Genomic DNA, 15375 nt, shown 5'->3' with positions numbered 1-15375 from the left:
GTCCACATCTCCCCCTCCCAGACTACACATAACTTATGCCAGCTCTCCCCTTTCCCTACATCCAGACACTTACCTGCATGAGACTCTGAGAGGGGGAGTTTCAGCATGTGTGTTTTGGCTTCTCAGTCTCCTGTCCTGACTCCTGTCAGTGGTGCACAGCAGTGTGACCTTTCACCAGTCCCTGATATATGCTGCAGGGGACAAGCATTGTGGCCGGAGATCCATCAATAGTAGGAGGGGGAGGTTAGTCCAAAGAGCCGCTGGGCCCTGGATCTGATCTGCAGTCTCCTGTCTCCTTGGGCTCCTCATCAGAATCTCCTGCCAGCTCTCTCCTCTCCTCAGCTGTTTCCCGCCGAGCCACGCATACTGCTTACACGGAGACGTCAGATCAGCGTGCACATGTCTGAAACTGACATCTATCTCGGTACCATCAGCCAGAGGGGAGGGACGGGGAGGAAGGGAAGGAGGGGTGTGGCCAAATAGCATCCCTCGGGTCCTAGCTCCTGCAGCTCTGGGACATATGTAAAAAAAAATAAAAATCATCATCAGCGGTACTTAATGGGCCCCTCCAGAAACGGAACCTGAGGGGCCCTCGTGCGTCTGCATGGCCTGCACGGTCGTGTGTCCGCCCCTGGGTCGACATTGAAACCAGGAGAGAATACTCCACCAGCAGCAGTCTGAATTCTGTGATGTCCTTTCGAGTGTGTGCTCATCTCCCTTATGTTTTTACTGTAAATTGGTGCTTCGGTACACAAATCGGCATCTCTCCAGCTTGTTCTCCTGACCAGACTTTCTGGTCGCTCCCTAAACACTTTAATTGTCTCCTTACAGACCTTTTTGTAAGAGGGCAGCAGTGCATATATGTGATTATTATTTATTGGATTTGTATAGCACCAACATATTATGCAGCACTGTAAAATACATAAGATTGCAGACAATGATAACAGGGGTGACCAACAACACAATACAGGTAAAAAGTAATAAGATACAACAACACAATATAGGCAATAAAGCAATAAGATATACAACACAATACAGGTAGTAATACAATGCCAGATCATACTCTGGAGTGGTAGTCCCAATAATACAAGTTCACATTATTCTGGGTACTCCCGCTTGGACTACTGTTACAACCTCCTTTCAGGCTTCCCTCAGAACAACATTACCCCCCTACAATCCATCATGAATGCAGCAGCCAGACAAATCTACTCCTCCCACCATTCTGTCTCCATGACTCCACAATGCAAATGCCTTCACTGGCTTCCAATTCTCTTCAGAATCAGTTTCAAGACCCTATGTTTGGCCTAAAAATCTGTACACAAGTCCTGCCCGACCTACATCTCCTACTTGACATCCAGGATGAGATGGCTGAGAGGCAGGAGGATACCTTCTTCATGGTGGTGGTGGAGAGATCCATGGTATGGAGGTAGATCTGAGTGTCGTCTGCATATAGGTGATAGTTGAATCCCAGAGAGGAGATAAGTTTGCCGATGGAGGCATTTTAAATTGAGATTTGAGAACAGCAGGGGGCCAAGAAAAGAGTCTTGGGGACCTCGACTTTAGTAAAGGTGTAACATCACAAAATAATTACCTGTATGTAATTTTGTATCCAATTAAGCTTCTAATCAGTGTGAAACATTATTGTACCTATCTCTTTGTGTTTCTCAAGATTTGTATCACTGCTTCCTTAATTTCTTGGTTCTTCAATGTGTAAATAAATGGATTCACTAGGGGGTTGATCACAGTATAGAGCAGTGAAAGCAGTTTGTTCGTCATAAGTATATGTCCATGTGGCACCACGTAGACTATGATCATGGAACCATAGTAAGTAGAGACAACTCCCAGGTGTGAAGTACAGGTGGAAAAAGCCTTCTTCTTGCCTTTTGATGATGAGACCTTACATATTGTTCTGATGACAAAACCATAAGTAACTGTAATAATAAGAAATGGGAACAAGGCGGCAGCAGTTGAAAGTAAAGACACAACAGTCTCTATGATGGAAGTGTCTGAACAAGACATCTTTAGTAATGGTGTAACATCACAAAAGAAATGGTCAATGATATTTGCTCCACAAAATTGCAATGTCTTCATGAAACTTATTGAAATGGATGTGATCAAAAAGGCCAAGGTCCAGCAGATAAGAATTAGGCAGAGACACATCCTTGGACCTGTGATCAGTCTGTAATGTAGAGGTCGGCAGATGGCCAAAAATCTGTCGTAGGACATTGCAGATAGAGTGAAGCTCTCAGCTGCCGCAAATAAACTTAGGAAGAAAAACTGTGTGAAGCAGCTGGCTATGGGAATGGTAGCTCCATTTCTGATAAAGACATGAAGCATAAGTGGAGAAATATCACTGGTAAAAAAAATCTCTGACAGTGACAGATTGGACAAGAGCTCGTACATGGGTGATTGTGAAAGGTTAGATAAAAATACCAATAGGATGATCAAGAGATTAGAGAGCACAGTGATGACATAGATCACGAAGAACAGGCTGAATAGAGCAAATCTGTAGTCATGGTGGACACTGAACCCAATAATAAAGACCTCACTGATCAATGATCTATTTTCTGTGTCTGACAAAGGCACAGCCGGGGATTTTTCCATCTCATTAATGAGCTAAAAATAAAATACAGGGTACTTCATAAATGATTCAGAAATAAAAGTTGACTTCCCTTTAGTACAAAGGCGTATACAACATATACCATCACTAAATAATTATTTTTTGATATGAATGTACTTGGACTTACTATTGGTCACATTTGCCTTAGCTTAGTCCATATTCAGTTCATGAAAATTAGATCCAAAAGTCATGTTTCTGCAGGACCAAGAGGTAAATTGCGTTAAATACAATGGGGGGAGGACATTTAGGTTAATATTCTAGTCCCTTTAGCATATGGGAGAACATGACCTATGGGAATCTGTAACAATTCCTTTCTGCCTATCTGTGAGAATCCGATCAGCTGCCCGCGCAGGCAGGCAGCCTTTTGACCATTGTTTAGGTTTGCATGCTGCAGGACTCTGGAACAGAGACCTGTCTTTCCATTGCAAGTTCTGGTCTGTTCTCTTGCTGGGGAATTTGCATACATTCGTTATGCAAATCCCCTACCTGCCTTCTTTGATGACTGGCACTATAAGAGCTTTATGTTTCCCAGAAGGCTTTGCTGGTCATTTCCCTTCCATGGTCTGTTCCTGATGGACACTGCTGGAGTGTCAGCCGTTGCTATTTAGTATAGTTAATTCCTGGGGGTTGCTTTAGGCTCCCCTTCTAGCCCAGTCAGGTTGTATTATCTGTTTGTTCTGTTGCCATTGTCCTGTCCCAACGGTGGCCGACAGGAAATGGTTCTGATCTCTGTTCTTGGAGTATAGCTGGTGCAGCGGTTGCTACCAGCTATCTCTTCTGTTCTGTCTCCTAGGATCGCGCTAGCCACTTTTCGCTAGCGCTGGGGATCCTTCTGTTCTGTCTCCTGGGATCGCGCTAGCCACTTTTCGCTAGTGCTGTGGATCCTTCTGTTCTGCTACTCTGTACCTGGATCGCACTCGCTTCTCGTTAGTGCTGTGGATCCTCTCTTTCGCTTGTCCCTGTTTTCGTGTGTCTGTCTTGTCTGTTACGCTTGCTGGAGGCTCGGTGAGGTAACCGTTAAGCAAGCGCTCGCGTCCTCTGTTTCATGTTTGTCTGTTAATGGTTAGTTAGGCGTGCTTGTCTCTATTGTGCTTATCACGTGGAGACCGCGCATAACCGCGTGCACTGTTGCGAATGAGTGCGGTGTTTGCGGTTAGCTAGCGTTTGTTATTTTCCATATCTCCTCATTGTATTATTTGCTGTGCCTTTGCTACCCTCGTGCCCTGTTTTGCTCAGTCTTGTGTCTCTGTCGGCAATCGCCATTCTTGCGATTGCATTCCCACTTCGTTTCCGCCGTTGTGTGTTCACCGTCGCTGGGTGGCGACTAGTTTGGGGGACACACATTGGTTCTGTCCCTTTGCTCTGTTTCTTGTGGGCTATCCAGCCCTGCCTGATTGTACCTTGTCCTGGATCTGTACAATTCCCGTCTGGCATCTGTGGCTGTGCAGCAACTGTGTTCGCCTGCACTCCACAGCGCCATCTGCCGGAGGAAATTGCCCTCTGCGGGTGCATAGCAACTAGCCTGGGTGTCCTCAAATATACGCTTGTGGAGGAAATCCGCCGCGTCAGCGCACGTCTGGTGTGCTGACCGCGAATACGATTCCACAATCGTTACACTATCCTTATATAATGTGTAGATACAGTTGAAAAAGTCCCATTTAGCAATGACAACTCAGAACAGGACAATGTAGAAATGTACAGAAATCAGCATCTGTCCATAGCCATCTGCTATAATATGGTATAAAGGCTACGGAACCCTAAACCATAAGAGTACTGAACATGAATGTCCTCCTGTCTCTCTAAAGTGTATTATCTGTTGTCAATAGTTTCTTATTAGTAAAAACAAAAAGGAAAGTAACATATCAAACACTGAAAGGGACACTGTAGGGGGGTCAGGGGAAAATGAGTTGAACTTACCCGGGGCTTCTAATGGTCCCCCGCAGACTTTCTTTGCCCGCGCAGCCACTCACCAATGCTCCGGCCCCGCCTCCAGTTCACTTCTGGAATTTCAGACTTTAAAGTCTGAAAACCACTGCGCCTGCGTTGCCGTGTCCTCAATCCCGCTGATGTCACCAGGAGCGTACTGCGCAGGCCCAGTATGGTCTGTGTCTGTGCAGTACGCTCCTGGTGGTGACATCAGCGGGAATGAGGACATGGCAACGCAGGTGCAGTGGTTTTCAGACTTTAAAGTCTGAAATTCCAGAAGTGAACCGGAGGCGGTGCTGGAGCATTGGTGAGTGGCTGCGCGGGCACAGGATGTCTGCGGGGGAACTCCCTTTTCCCCAACTCCCCTACAGTATCCCTTTAAGGACAAGCATAACTTAGTCCAACATATAATCAGATGCAGATGAACACAAGTATCATAAATAGATACAATCAGCAAATACATTGTTCTTAAACAGACTCTTAAACATGTAAGACTGTCAACATATTATTAAACCATATGATTAACATATTCCTATATGTCAAAACATTCAAGTACAAAGTGTATTATCTGAGATGGTACTGCTGCTACACTGTTGATACTATATTTGTTTTGTCAGGATAGAAGTACTCCATGCCAGGAGCGCATCGATCAATTAAACATTAATGAATGTAACATCAGCCTAACATATGTAATATTTTAAACTACCAAGCTAAATTTAAGGTTCACCATCCCCCCTTGGATCCATGCAACAAATAGTCTTCTATTTTTTGAGCTGTTTCAAGTTTGATCAAAAATTATTCTATTAATTTAAAGGCCACTGTCTGCAATTACTGAAAAATTGTTGGAATTCTCAACTATTCAAGGACATTTACACAACATGTACAAAAATGTGGATGTACCCCCCCCCCCCCAATCAATACTCTATTTCTATGGCATAAATAAGTAAAAATGATGCTAGACCGGCAATCAAATTTCATAATCAATCTTACTTTTCTTTTCCAGGAGAATAATTGAATCAGTCCCCTGTTTTTATTTCGTACATCAACCGCAAAAGAGAAATTGCAGTGCATGCTGTTTTTTCCCCTTCCCTTTTATTTCCTCTCCTTCTCCAAAGACGCTGCTTATTCAGCCTGTTTGGATGAAGCCTCCATCCCTCCCACTCCTGTTCCTCTGTGATTGGCCGGCGTAATGTTCCACCTTCTGCTCCCTCCCAGCACTGCAGAGGTGGACATCCCTGCCGCATCTGCGGGCACCCCTGCACTGCCAAATCCATGGGAAACACCCCCCCACACACACACACACACACACACTGCTGCCACATCCATGGGAATTCCCACCACCTCTGCCCTCTACCCTGCAGCATCCCCTTCCTCCCCACAGCATTACAGATCGCAGTGGGGAGGAATAAAGGCAGCACACATAAACTCCCCTACTCATGTTTCCAGGTGCTGGAGTTCTTGTCTATACTCTCTGCACTACCGCCGCCCTGTATGTTGGTAGTGCAGACAGTATAAACAGGAACTCCAGTGCCTGGAACCATGAGTAGGTGAGTCTGTGTGTGCTGCCTTTATTCCTCCCCACTGCAATCTGTAATTCTGCGGGGAGTAAGGATCCTCCTCCGTTCCCTGCCGCCAGTCACGGCGCAATTATTTGTCTAACTAGACGAATACAATTGCACCTTCGTGGCCGCGCGCATCCTAGCTTCCGCTTGTGTCTCCGGGAGCATACTGCGCAGATGCAATATGAAGTTTTCGCGTACTGTGCCTGCGCAGTAAACTTCTGGAAACACGAGTGGGAGCTAGGACGCACGTGGCCACTAGTGATGGGCGAACAGTGTTCGCCACTGTTCGGGTGCGCCCGGATTTTGGCCTGTTCGGGTTCGGTTCGGCACCCCCCGAACCCGAACAGGCCTTCTTTGTTCGGCCGAACACAGCCGTGTCCAGCTGAACAAAGCCCCCTATAGGGTCCCAGCATAAAGGGAGAGCATGCCCCGAGCGCGGGGGGGGGGTTCGGAAATGCCCCCCACCCCTCCCCGCTAAGCTCTCCCTTCTGCCGGTACCCTATAATTAAATTTAAGTGCCCAAAAGTACCTGAGGAGGAGGAGGGTAGGAAGAGGGAAGCCGGGGTTCTTGGGCGCTAGTACCATCTGGTACTTCCGCCCTCTCTTGACGCACTTCCTGTTTACATTTGAAGTCGCGTCAAGAGTGCGCAGAAGTACCACGATGACGCGTACGAGGGTACGTGTCATCATGTAGATGACGCGTATCCTCGTTCGCATCATCGCGGTACTTCTGCGCCCTCTTGACGCGACTTCAAATGTAAACAGGAAGTGCGTCAAGAGAGGGCGGAAGCACCAGATGGTACTAGTGCCTAAGAACTCCGGCTGCCCTCTTCCTGCCCTCCTCCTCCTCAAGTACTTTTGGGCACTTAAATTTAATTATAGGGTACCAGCAGAAGGGAGAGCTTAGCGGGGAGGGGTGGGGGGCATTTCCGACCCCCCCCCCCCCCCCCGCGCTCGGGGCATGCTCTCCTTTTATGCTGGGACCCTATAGGGGCCCCAAAGGGACATGTTCGGGTTGGGTTCGGGGTTCGGCTCGAACATGCCGAACATCAGGGGCATGTTCGGCCGAACCACACCGAACCCGAACATCCAGATGTTCGCCCAACACTAGTGGCCACGCAGGCACAGTTGTATTCATCTATTTAGAAAAATAATTGGACTGTGACAGGTGGCGGGGAATGGAGGGTCATAGAGGACGGCGCGGGCCAGGACAGCTGCAGGGGGCCTATAGAAGCCCCAGGTAAGTGTCAGTTTTTGTTTTAATAATATCCACAGAACCCCTTTAACACTGAACCACAAAGACCAATATGTTAAACTTTTTCTGTGACTATGTCAGGTGACACAAGTCCAGTACAGCCACTCAGTCACTTTATTTTAGCACAGTGAAAGGCTGAAGAGCTGTAACAGAGATGAAGCCACACATTATACTATACTACATGGGTGGTGTGTACTATAAGCAAGCTGCGCAACACACCACAAACAACAGCAACAACAAATAACAGCAGGGTCAGTCCTCAAAAAGACTATTGGTTGGTCCCTAGCTGGTAAACTGCAAGAGCAGAACACCTTTGGAAGCAGCTGCTGCACAGCACTGGACCACACAGAACTGTTATTTATGTGTCCCTCAATCAGCAGCATAGCTCTCCTTACACTGACTCCAGACAGAATGTAAAATGGCTGCCAGTTTTGTTTTGTTGTATGAGGGGAGGGCATAGTAAAAATGCTTAATTGACTGTCCTGCCCCACCTGACTTAAAGGTGAAGGGTCAAAAATGGTTCCATGTTAAAGTTTAGGGTGAATGCGAATATCCTGAAAAGATCACTGTAAATGCAAACAGTGCATCTAAACTCCTGGAGCGTCTAGTCCACCAACGCATGACCCATTACCTTGACTCCAACTCCATGTTTGACCCCCTACAATCAGGATTTTGGCCAGCCCATTCCACCGAGACTGCCCTCACCAAGGTCGTCAATGACCTCACGCTTGCCAAGGCCGAAGGAAAATACACTATCCTTCTCCTCCTAGACCTCTCATCAGCATTCAACACTGTTGATCACTCCCTGCTACTCCAGCCCCTGCAATCTGTGGGTATCCAAGACCTTGCCCTAGCATGGTTCTCCTCCTACCTCTCAAATCGCTCCTTCAAGACCTCCTTCAATGGTTCCTCCTCAACCTCCATCCCACTTTCAGTTGGGGTCCCCCAAGGCTCTGTTCTTGGTCCCCTGCTGTTCTCCATTTACACCGTCTCCATCGGAAAACTCATCTCCTCTCTGGGTTTCAACTATCACCTACATGTAGATGACTCCCAGATTTACCTCCATACCACTGACCTCTCCACCACCACCATAGAGAAGGTATAGCAGTAGGAGAACAGAGGAGCCAGAAGGATAAAATCCTACTGCTGGCGCCTCTGTTCTCCTACTGCTATACCGTGTCCACCCCTGGTGGAGGGGTGATCTACCCCCTTTCGCATCTACAGAGAGCGACTTCTTATCCCTGAGTGAGGACAGGTCTAATCTCCTCACCTGCCTATACAGTGGTTGCCTTTGTGGTAACCCACGTTTGTGAGTATAATTTCCTCACGATAACCTTTACTTCATTTATGCTTAACATACTAAATAAATTAAAAATAGACAAGGCACCTGGCCCGGATGGCATGCATCCTCGGGTCCTAAGGGAATTAAGTTCAGTTATAGATAAACCCCTTTATCTTATCTTTTGTGACTCTCTTGCAACTGGCAGAGTCCCAGTGGATTGGCGTACAGCCCACGTTTTCCCATTATTTAAGAAGGGCAAAAAATCTGATCCAGGAAATTATAGACCTGTAAGTTTAACATCAGTTGTATGCAAACTATTTGAGGGGTTACTAAGAGATATTATACATGACTTCATAGTAGAAAATAATCTTATTTCTCAGCATCAACATGGGTTTACTAAAGACAGGTCCTGTTTGACTAACATGCTCAGCTTTTATGAGGTAGTGAATGCTAATATGGATATTGGGAATGCTGTAGATGTGATATACTTGGACTTTGCAAAGGCCTTCGACACTGTTCCCCACAAAAGTCTGGTGCAAAAGTTGAGGATGCAAGGACTGGGGAAGAGTCTGTGTTCATGGATAGGGAACTGGCTAATGGACAGAAAACAAAGAGTTGTGGTCAATGGATCATACTCAAAATGGGAGACTGTTAGCAGTGGGGTCCCACAGGGGTCTGTTCTGGGTCCAGTGCTCTTCAATTTATTTATTAATGACCTAGTAGATGCAGTAGTGAGCAATGTTGCTATTTTTGCAGATGATACAAAATTGTGCAGAATCATTAACTCTCAGGAAGATAGTGTCATATTGCAACAGGATCTGGATAGGATGGCTATATGGGCACATACATGGCAGATGAAATTCAATGTTGACAAATGTAAGGTCATGCATTTTGGACGTACTAATGGTCTAGCACCATACAAAATAAATGGGATACAGTTGGGGACATCAAACTTGGAGAAGGACTTAGGAGTACTCATTGACAACAAGTTAAATAATCGTACTCAATGCCAAGCAGCTGCAGCTAAAGCTAACAAAATTTTGGGATGCATTAAAAGGGAAATAAAAACTCGAGATGCTAGCATAATATTGCCCCTGTTTAACTCTCTAGTAAGGCCACATCTGGAATATGGAATTCAGTTCTGGGCACCACATTACAAAAAAGATATTGCAGTTTTAGAGCAGGTGCAGAGACGAGCAACAAAATTGATGCGTGGGATGGAAGGTCTCACTTATCAAGAAAGGTTAGATAAACTGGGTTTATTTAGTCTAGAGAAAAGACGCCTTAGAGGGGATCTAATTAACATGTATAAATACATCAGAGGGCAATATAATACCTTGGCGGATGAGCTTTTTGTCCCTAGGCCTTCTCAAAGGACTAGAGGACATGATCTGTGCATGGAGGAAAAACGTTTTAGCCATTTATTTAGGAAAGGGTTCTTTACAGTAAGAGTGATTAAGATGTGGAATGCATTGCCACAGGAAGTCGTTATGGCAAACTCTATACCTGCATTTAAAGGGGGCTTAGATGCTTTCCTTGCGTTGAAAGACATCCATGGCTACAATTACTAGGTAATGCCTAATGATGTTGATCCAGGGATTTTATCTGATTGCCATCTGGAGTCGGGAAGGAATTTTTCCCTTTAGGGGCTAATTGGACCATGCCTTGTAAGGGTTTTTTCGCCTTCCTCTGGATCAACAGGGATATGTGAGGGAGCAGGCTGGTGTTGTACTTTATACTGGTTGAACTCGATGGACGTATGTCTTTTTTCAACCAAAATAACTATGTAACTATATATACTACACTATATTGGGCTCTCGGTTTCTCTACACTTTATCTCTCTACAAACCATAGAGAAGGTATCCTCTGGCCTCTCGGCTATTTCATCCTGAATGTCTGCCAGGTTCCTAAAATTAAACCTGGATAAGACTGAACTCCTAATCTTCCAGCCCCGTGCTGCCTCACCCCCCACTGACCTCTACGTCACTGTCAATGGCACAATCATTCATCCAACCACACAAGCCCGCTGCCTGGGTGTCACCCTGGACGCGGCCCTCTCCTTCACCTCCCACTTCCAAACCGTAGCTAGGGCCTGCTATTTCCACTTACGCAACATCTCCAAGATCCGGCCTTTCCTGACCCCAGACACTGCCAAACTCCTTGTCCATGCCCTCATCATCACCTGCCTGGACCACTGCAACTCCCTCCTGTCAGGCCTCCCTCAAAACCGCATAGCCCCCCTACAATCCATCATGAACGCAGCAGCTAGACTCATCTACTCCTCCCACCGCTCTGTCTCCATGACTCCCCTACGCAAATCCCTTCATTGGCTTCCAATTCACTTCAGAATTAGATTCAAGAGCCTATGTTTGGCCTACAAATCCTTACACAAGTCCTGCCCAAGCTACATCTCTGACCTGGTCAGCAGATATACACCTGGCCGCCCACTTCGCTCCTCCAACAACCTCCTCTTAACCACCCCACGCATCTTGCACTCCCATGCACGACTGCAGGACTTCACTAGAGCTGCCCCCATCCTGTGGAACTCTCTCCCACTGCCCATCAGGCTCGCTCCCTTCTTCAACACCTTCAAAAAAGCACTCAAAACTCACTTCTTCAAGGAGGCCTAAATCAACTCAACACTGCCCTAATCCTTTCTGCCAATAACTTCTTGCTGCACCCCCTCCTTTTGTGTCACCAACCCCTCCCTCTAGATTGTAAGCCTTTGGTAGGGCCCTCTCCCCTTGTGTATCATACTTGACTGTGTGTACTTTACCCAGAATTTGGAACTTGTAATTTTTACCACTACCACTCCAGTGTATGATCTGGCATTGTACTACTGTCTGCATTGTGTTGTGTATCTTATTGCTATTACCTGTATTGTTGTATCTATTGTCTATTACCTGTATTGTTCTGTCACCCCTGTTATCATAGTCTGTAACCTTATTTATTGTACAGCGCTGCGTAATATGTTGGTGCTATATAAATCTAATAAATAATAAATAATAATAATAAATGTCCACCGGGTACTGTTTGCCAACAAACATGTTCCTCTATCACTATTGCTCATCTCTTTCTTGGGCTAAGCCCCTTCTCTTGTGGAATTGGAGCAGCTTTTGGGAGAATTGTGTACTATGCCATTTTCCCTTCTCTATTCTTCTTGTGTATTTAGCCGATCCTTCGGAACATGTCTCTATGAATCTTTTACACTGCAGTGTCACATGAATGATTCAGCTCAAATCTGATTGGTGACACTAGACACGTATGTGTATTCAGTGGCGTAGCAATAGGGGTTGCAGAGGTAGCGACCACATCGGGGCTCTTGAGTCATAGCCAAGCACATAGTCATAGTCAAGCACAATATTAGCTCTCTATTGGTCCTGTGCTGGTAATAATCACTTGTGTAGATGCTTGAAATAGTAGTAATCATTAGCAAACTGTTTCCCATCCCCTACCTGCACCTCTGACACTGTGGAAATCCTTGCCAGGTTTTGATGGGGCGTATCAATTATGTATAGAGTGCTTGGGGGCCCCATGTAAAACTTGCACCAGGGCCCACAGCTCCTTAGCTACGCCACTGTGTGTATTTAGCATAACACAGCCACCTGCAGCATCACTACAGAGTCTGTTTACCCAACCAACATCTTTTTTATACAGCTAGTATGGGAAACATCATACCTTGGCAGGAGTTTTTGCTAGTTGACACCTCCAGGACAAAAGAAGAACCTGCAAATCCTCCAAAATGGGGGGGGGGGAGAACATAGAAGTGACCAGGGAGACCCTTATGGTGTAGCATGTCGGTAGAATGTAAAGATAGTAATACAATCCTATGATACTCACAAACCAGGGTTACAGAATGTCAACCACAGTAAAGGGCTTTGGGTACAGTGGGTCCATCCAAACTATGAAATATTTAGATCTTATGTTGGTTTGGTTGCTCTACAAGAAAAGGAAGTAGTAAGGACCAGGAGGGTCTCTTTGCTTAAAAAGTGGGCGAACACCTGGCCAAATTAAGAACCACCTCCAAGGTGGCTGTGGTAATATTAGGGAGGGAAGGAGGCTCTCCCCCCAAAAAATATAATATACCAGTAATTAAAAAATAATGACCCGAACATCAAATTTTTGGTTTGCAAATTTCGACCGCAATTGTCTGCAAAGGTTTGTGAACAGGTGAATCTGGTAAACTATCATAGACTTCAATGGGCAGGCAAATTGTAAAGCCTATAGGGACAGTTTCTGGCCACAAAAGTGATGGAAAAGTAGTTTCAAGGGGCCTAACACATGGACGGTGGCATGCCCGAGGGGAATCCATGGCAAAAGTCCCATCAAAAATTGCGTAGTTGACGCAGAGTCGTGTTTTAATCTCTAAAGGGCTTGATATCTACCTAAAAAAAGTTGGATAATTTTGATTCAGAGATGGACAGGACCCTGAGAACTTAGTAGGGTGGTTTCAGCAGGGCCGGTTTAAGCAACAATGGGGCCCCAGGGCAAAATAAACCTGGGGGCTCCCCCCCCCAGCAGATACCCCAGAACAAAAATCGGCATTAAGGAACCTTTTTTGCAGCTGGTATAGTCAGGGTGGGAAGCCCCAATCGGTCGGAGCTCCACATTCTGGCTACCCCAGCCTGCATGGGGGACAAGGGGTTAAAAAGTTTCAGGAGGGGGAACCCCACATAATTTTTTTTAAAAAAATTTCCACACTCTAAACATAAAAAAAAATTGACAAAATAGGAAAAAATGCCAGGGATCTTCATGCAGCCATATTGCGGCTTTATAGCGATCCCTGGCCAAAGCGCTGTGGCTGCGTATGGACCCCCAGAAAACCCCGTCAGGAAATTCATTGCTCTTTCTTTTGATACATGTAAAATTACACTACCGATTTGCTATTAATCATTAAAGTCGGCAGGTTTTTAAATGTGTATTTTTTTTCCTTTGAAACCTTAACCACTTGAGGACCTAGCCTTTACTCCCCCCTTAAAGGGAACCTTAACTGGCGGGGAAAAAATAATTCACTTACCTGGGGGCTTTCCCAAGCCTCCTGCAGCCGTCCTGTGCCCACGCCGGTCCTTCGGTGCCCTCCGGCGTCCGCATGACGCGTTTGGCGTCATGCGGACGCGCTTTACGGCTCATTACGACGAGGAATGCGGAAGAAGATGACGCTTTGCCCGAGGACGACTGGCAGTCGTCCGAAAACGAAACTTAGCGGCGGAGGGAGACCGGAGGGCACCGAAGGACCGGGGCGGGCACAGGACGGCTGCAGGAGGCTTGGGAAAGCCCCCAGGTAAGTGAATTATTTTTTCCACGCCAGTTAAGGTTCCCTTTAAGGACCAGCGCTATTTTTTCAGATCTGTGCTGGGTGGGCTCTACAGCCCCCAGCACAGATCAAGTGACAGGCAGAGCGACCAGATCGCCCCCCTTTTTTCCCCACTAGGGGGATGATGTGCTGGGGGGGTCTGATCGCTCCTGCATGCTGTGGGTGGTGGGGGGGGGGCACCTCAATGCCCCCTCCACCGCAAGATTCCCCCTCTCGCTCTCCTCCCTCCCTGCCCAAGAGATCGGAGGCTGCACAGGAACGGATCTGTCCTGTGCAGCCTCTAACAGGCTCCCCGCTGTCATGTGACAGCGATCCCCGGCCGCTGATTGGCCGGGGATCGCTGATCTACTACAACGCTGCTACTGTAGCAGCGTTGTAAAAATGTAAACAAAGCGAAATATTTACGCTTGTGTTTACATTTAGCCTGCGAGCCACGCAGGCTATTCACGGAGCCCCCCGCCGTGAAATGACAGGAAACAGCCGCTCGCGCGAGCGGCTGTTTCCTGATTAATTAGCCTGCAGAAGGCGACGCAGATCTGCGTCGCTGGTCCTGCAGCTGCCACTTTGCCGATGCGCGTTATGAGTGCGCGGTCGGCAAGTGGTTAAAGTCGATTTTCTCAAAAACTATAAAGCCGATTTGAAAAATTTCCTCTTATAGCCCTAGGGCAATTGCCCCCTTTGCCTCTATGGTAGCGCCGGCCCTGGGTTTCAGTCTCCCAGCTCCCAGGCTGATCTACTCCACGCAAAAAGTTACTAAAGAAGAAAATTGAGAAAAATGGATATTGCATGTAGATACATATTATTATTATAACCTTTATGTTATTTATGTGATTATTGAATCCATGTTAAGTTATCTGTAAATGCATATTTCTGACTGTTTTAAGATACGATGCTTTATTTAAAGCTGTTAAAAATTTCATTTGAAAAACCCCAATAAAAATGTATTGAAACTAATCCCTAAAGGGCAGAAATCACAGTGCATTCCTAAATTTGTGGAATTAAGTGCTTTAAAACATCTGGAATGCTCAAACTGCGATAAGGGTTAGGCCCGGTTCCCACTGACAGCCTATAAAAAACAGAAAATCAAAATCTCAGACCATTAAAATATTGTGAAGATGTTGAATATTGTAGGCTCAAAGTGTCAGCCTCTAATCAGCTAATTAATCCAAAACACCTGCAAAGGGTTCCTCCTATTTCATATGTTAGTTTCACCTTTTAAGCTGACTTATGATGATGATGACTTAAATAAATGGACTTTTGCACAATACTTTTTTTTTTTAATTTCTCGAGTTTCACCTGTACGTTGAAAAAAAAAAATGGGTACTTATCCTTTAGCCGGGCGCATCCTCTAGGTGGCGACAAAACTCCACCAGAGTTACATCTTTCCCTACTATCCATGTCGGCCTGGAGGGGGAA

At 46.2% G+C, this 15375-nt stretch overlaps 1 protein-coding gene across 1 annotated transcript; it reads right to left on the bottom strand.

The window, feature by feature from the left end:
* Positions 1 to 1647: 1647 nt before the first annotated feature.
* LOC137526033 (olfactory receptor 1468-like) lies at positions 1648 to 6828 on the bottom strand. Its single transcript, XM_068247245.1, has 2 exons — positions 6766 to 6828; positions 1648 to 2616 (listed from the first exon to the last, which is right to left on the bottom strand). Exons 1-2 carry the CDS (start codon positions 6826 to 6828, stop codon positions 1648 to 1650), a joined length of 1032 nt encoding a protein of 343 aa, XP_068103346.1.
* Between the last annotated feature and the right edge of the window lie 8547 nt (positions 6829 to 15375).

The sequence above is a fragment of the Hyperolius riggenbachi genome, chromosome 7 (assembly GCF_040937935.1).
Source record: "Hyperolius riggenbachi isolate aHypRig1 chromosome 7, aHypRig1.pri, whole genome shotgun sequence".
NCBI classification, from domain to species: Eukaryota; Metazoa; Chordata; class Amphibia; order Anura; family Hyperoliidae; genus Hyperolius; species Hyperolius riggenbachi.
Note: the sequence above shows the minus strand (reverse complement) of the source record. Positions and strands in the feature narration are given on the sequence as shown.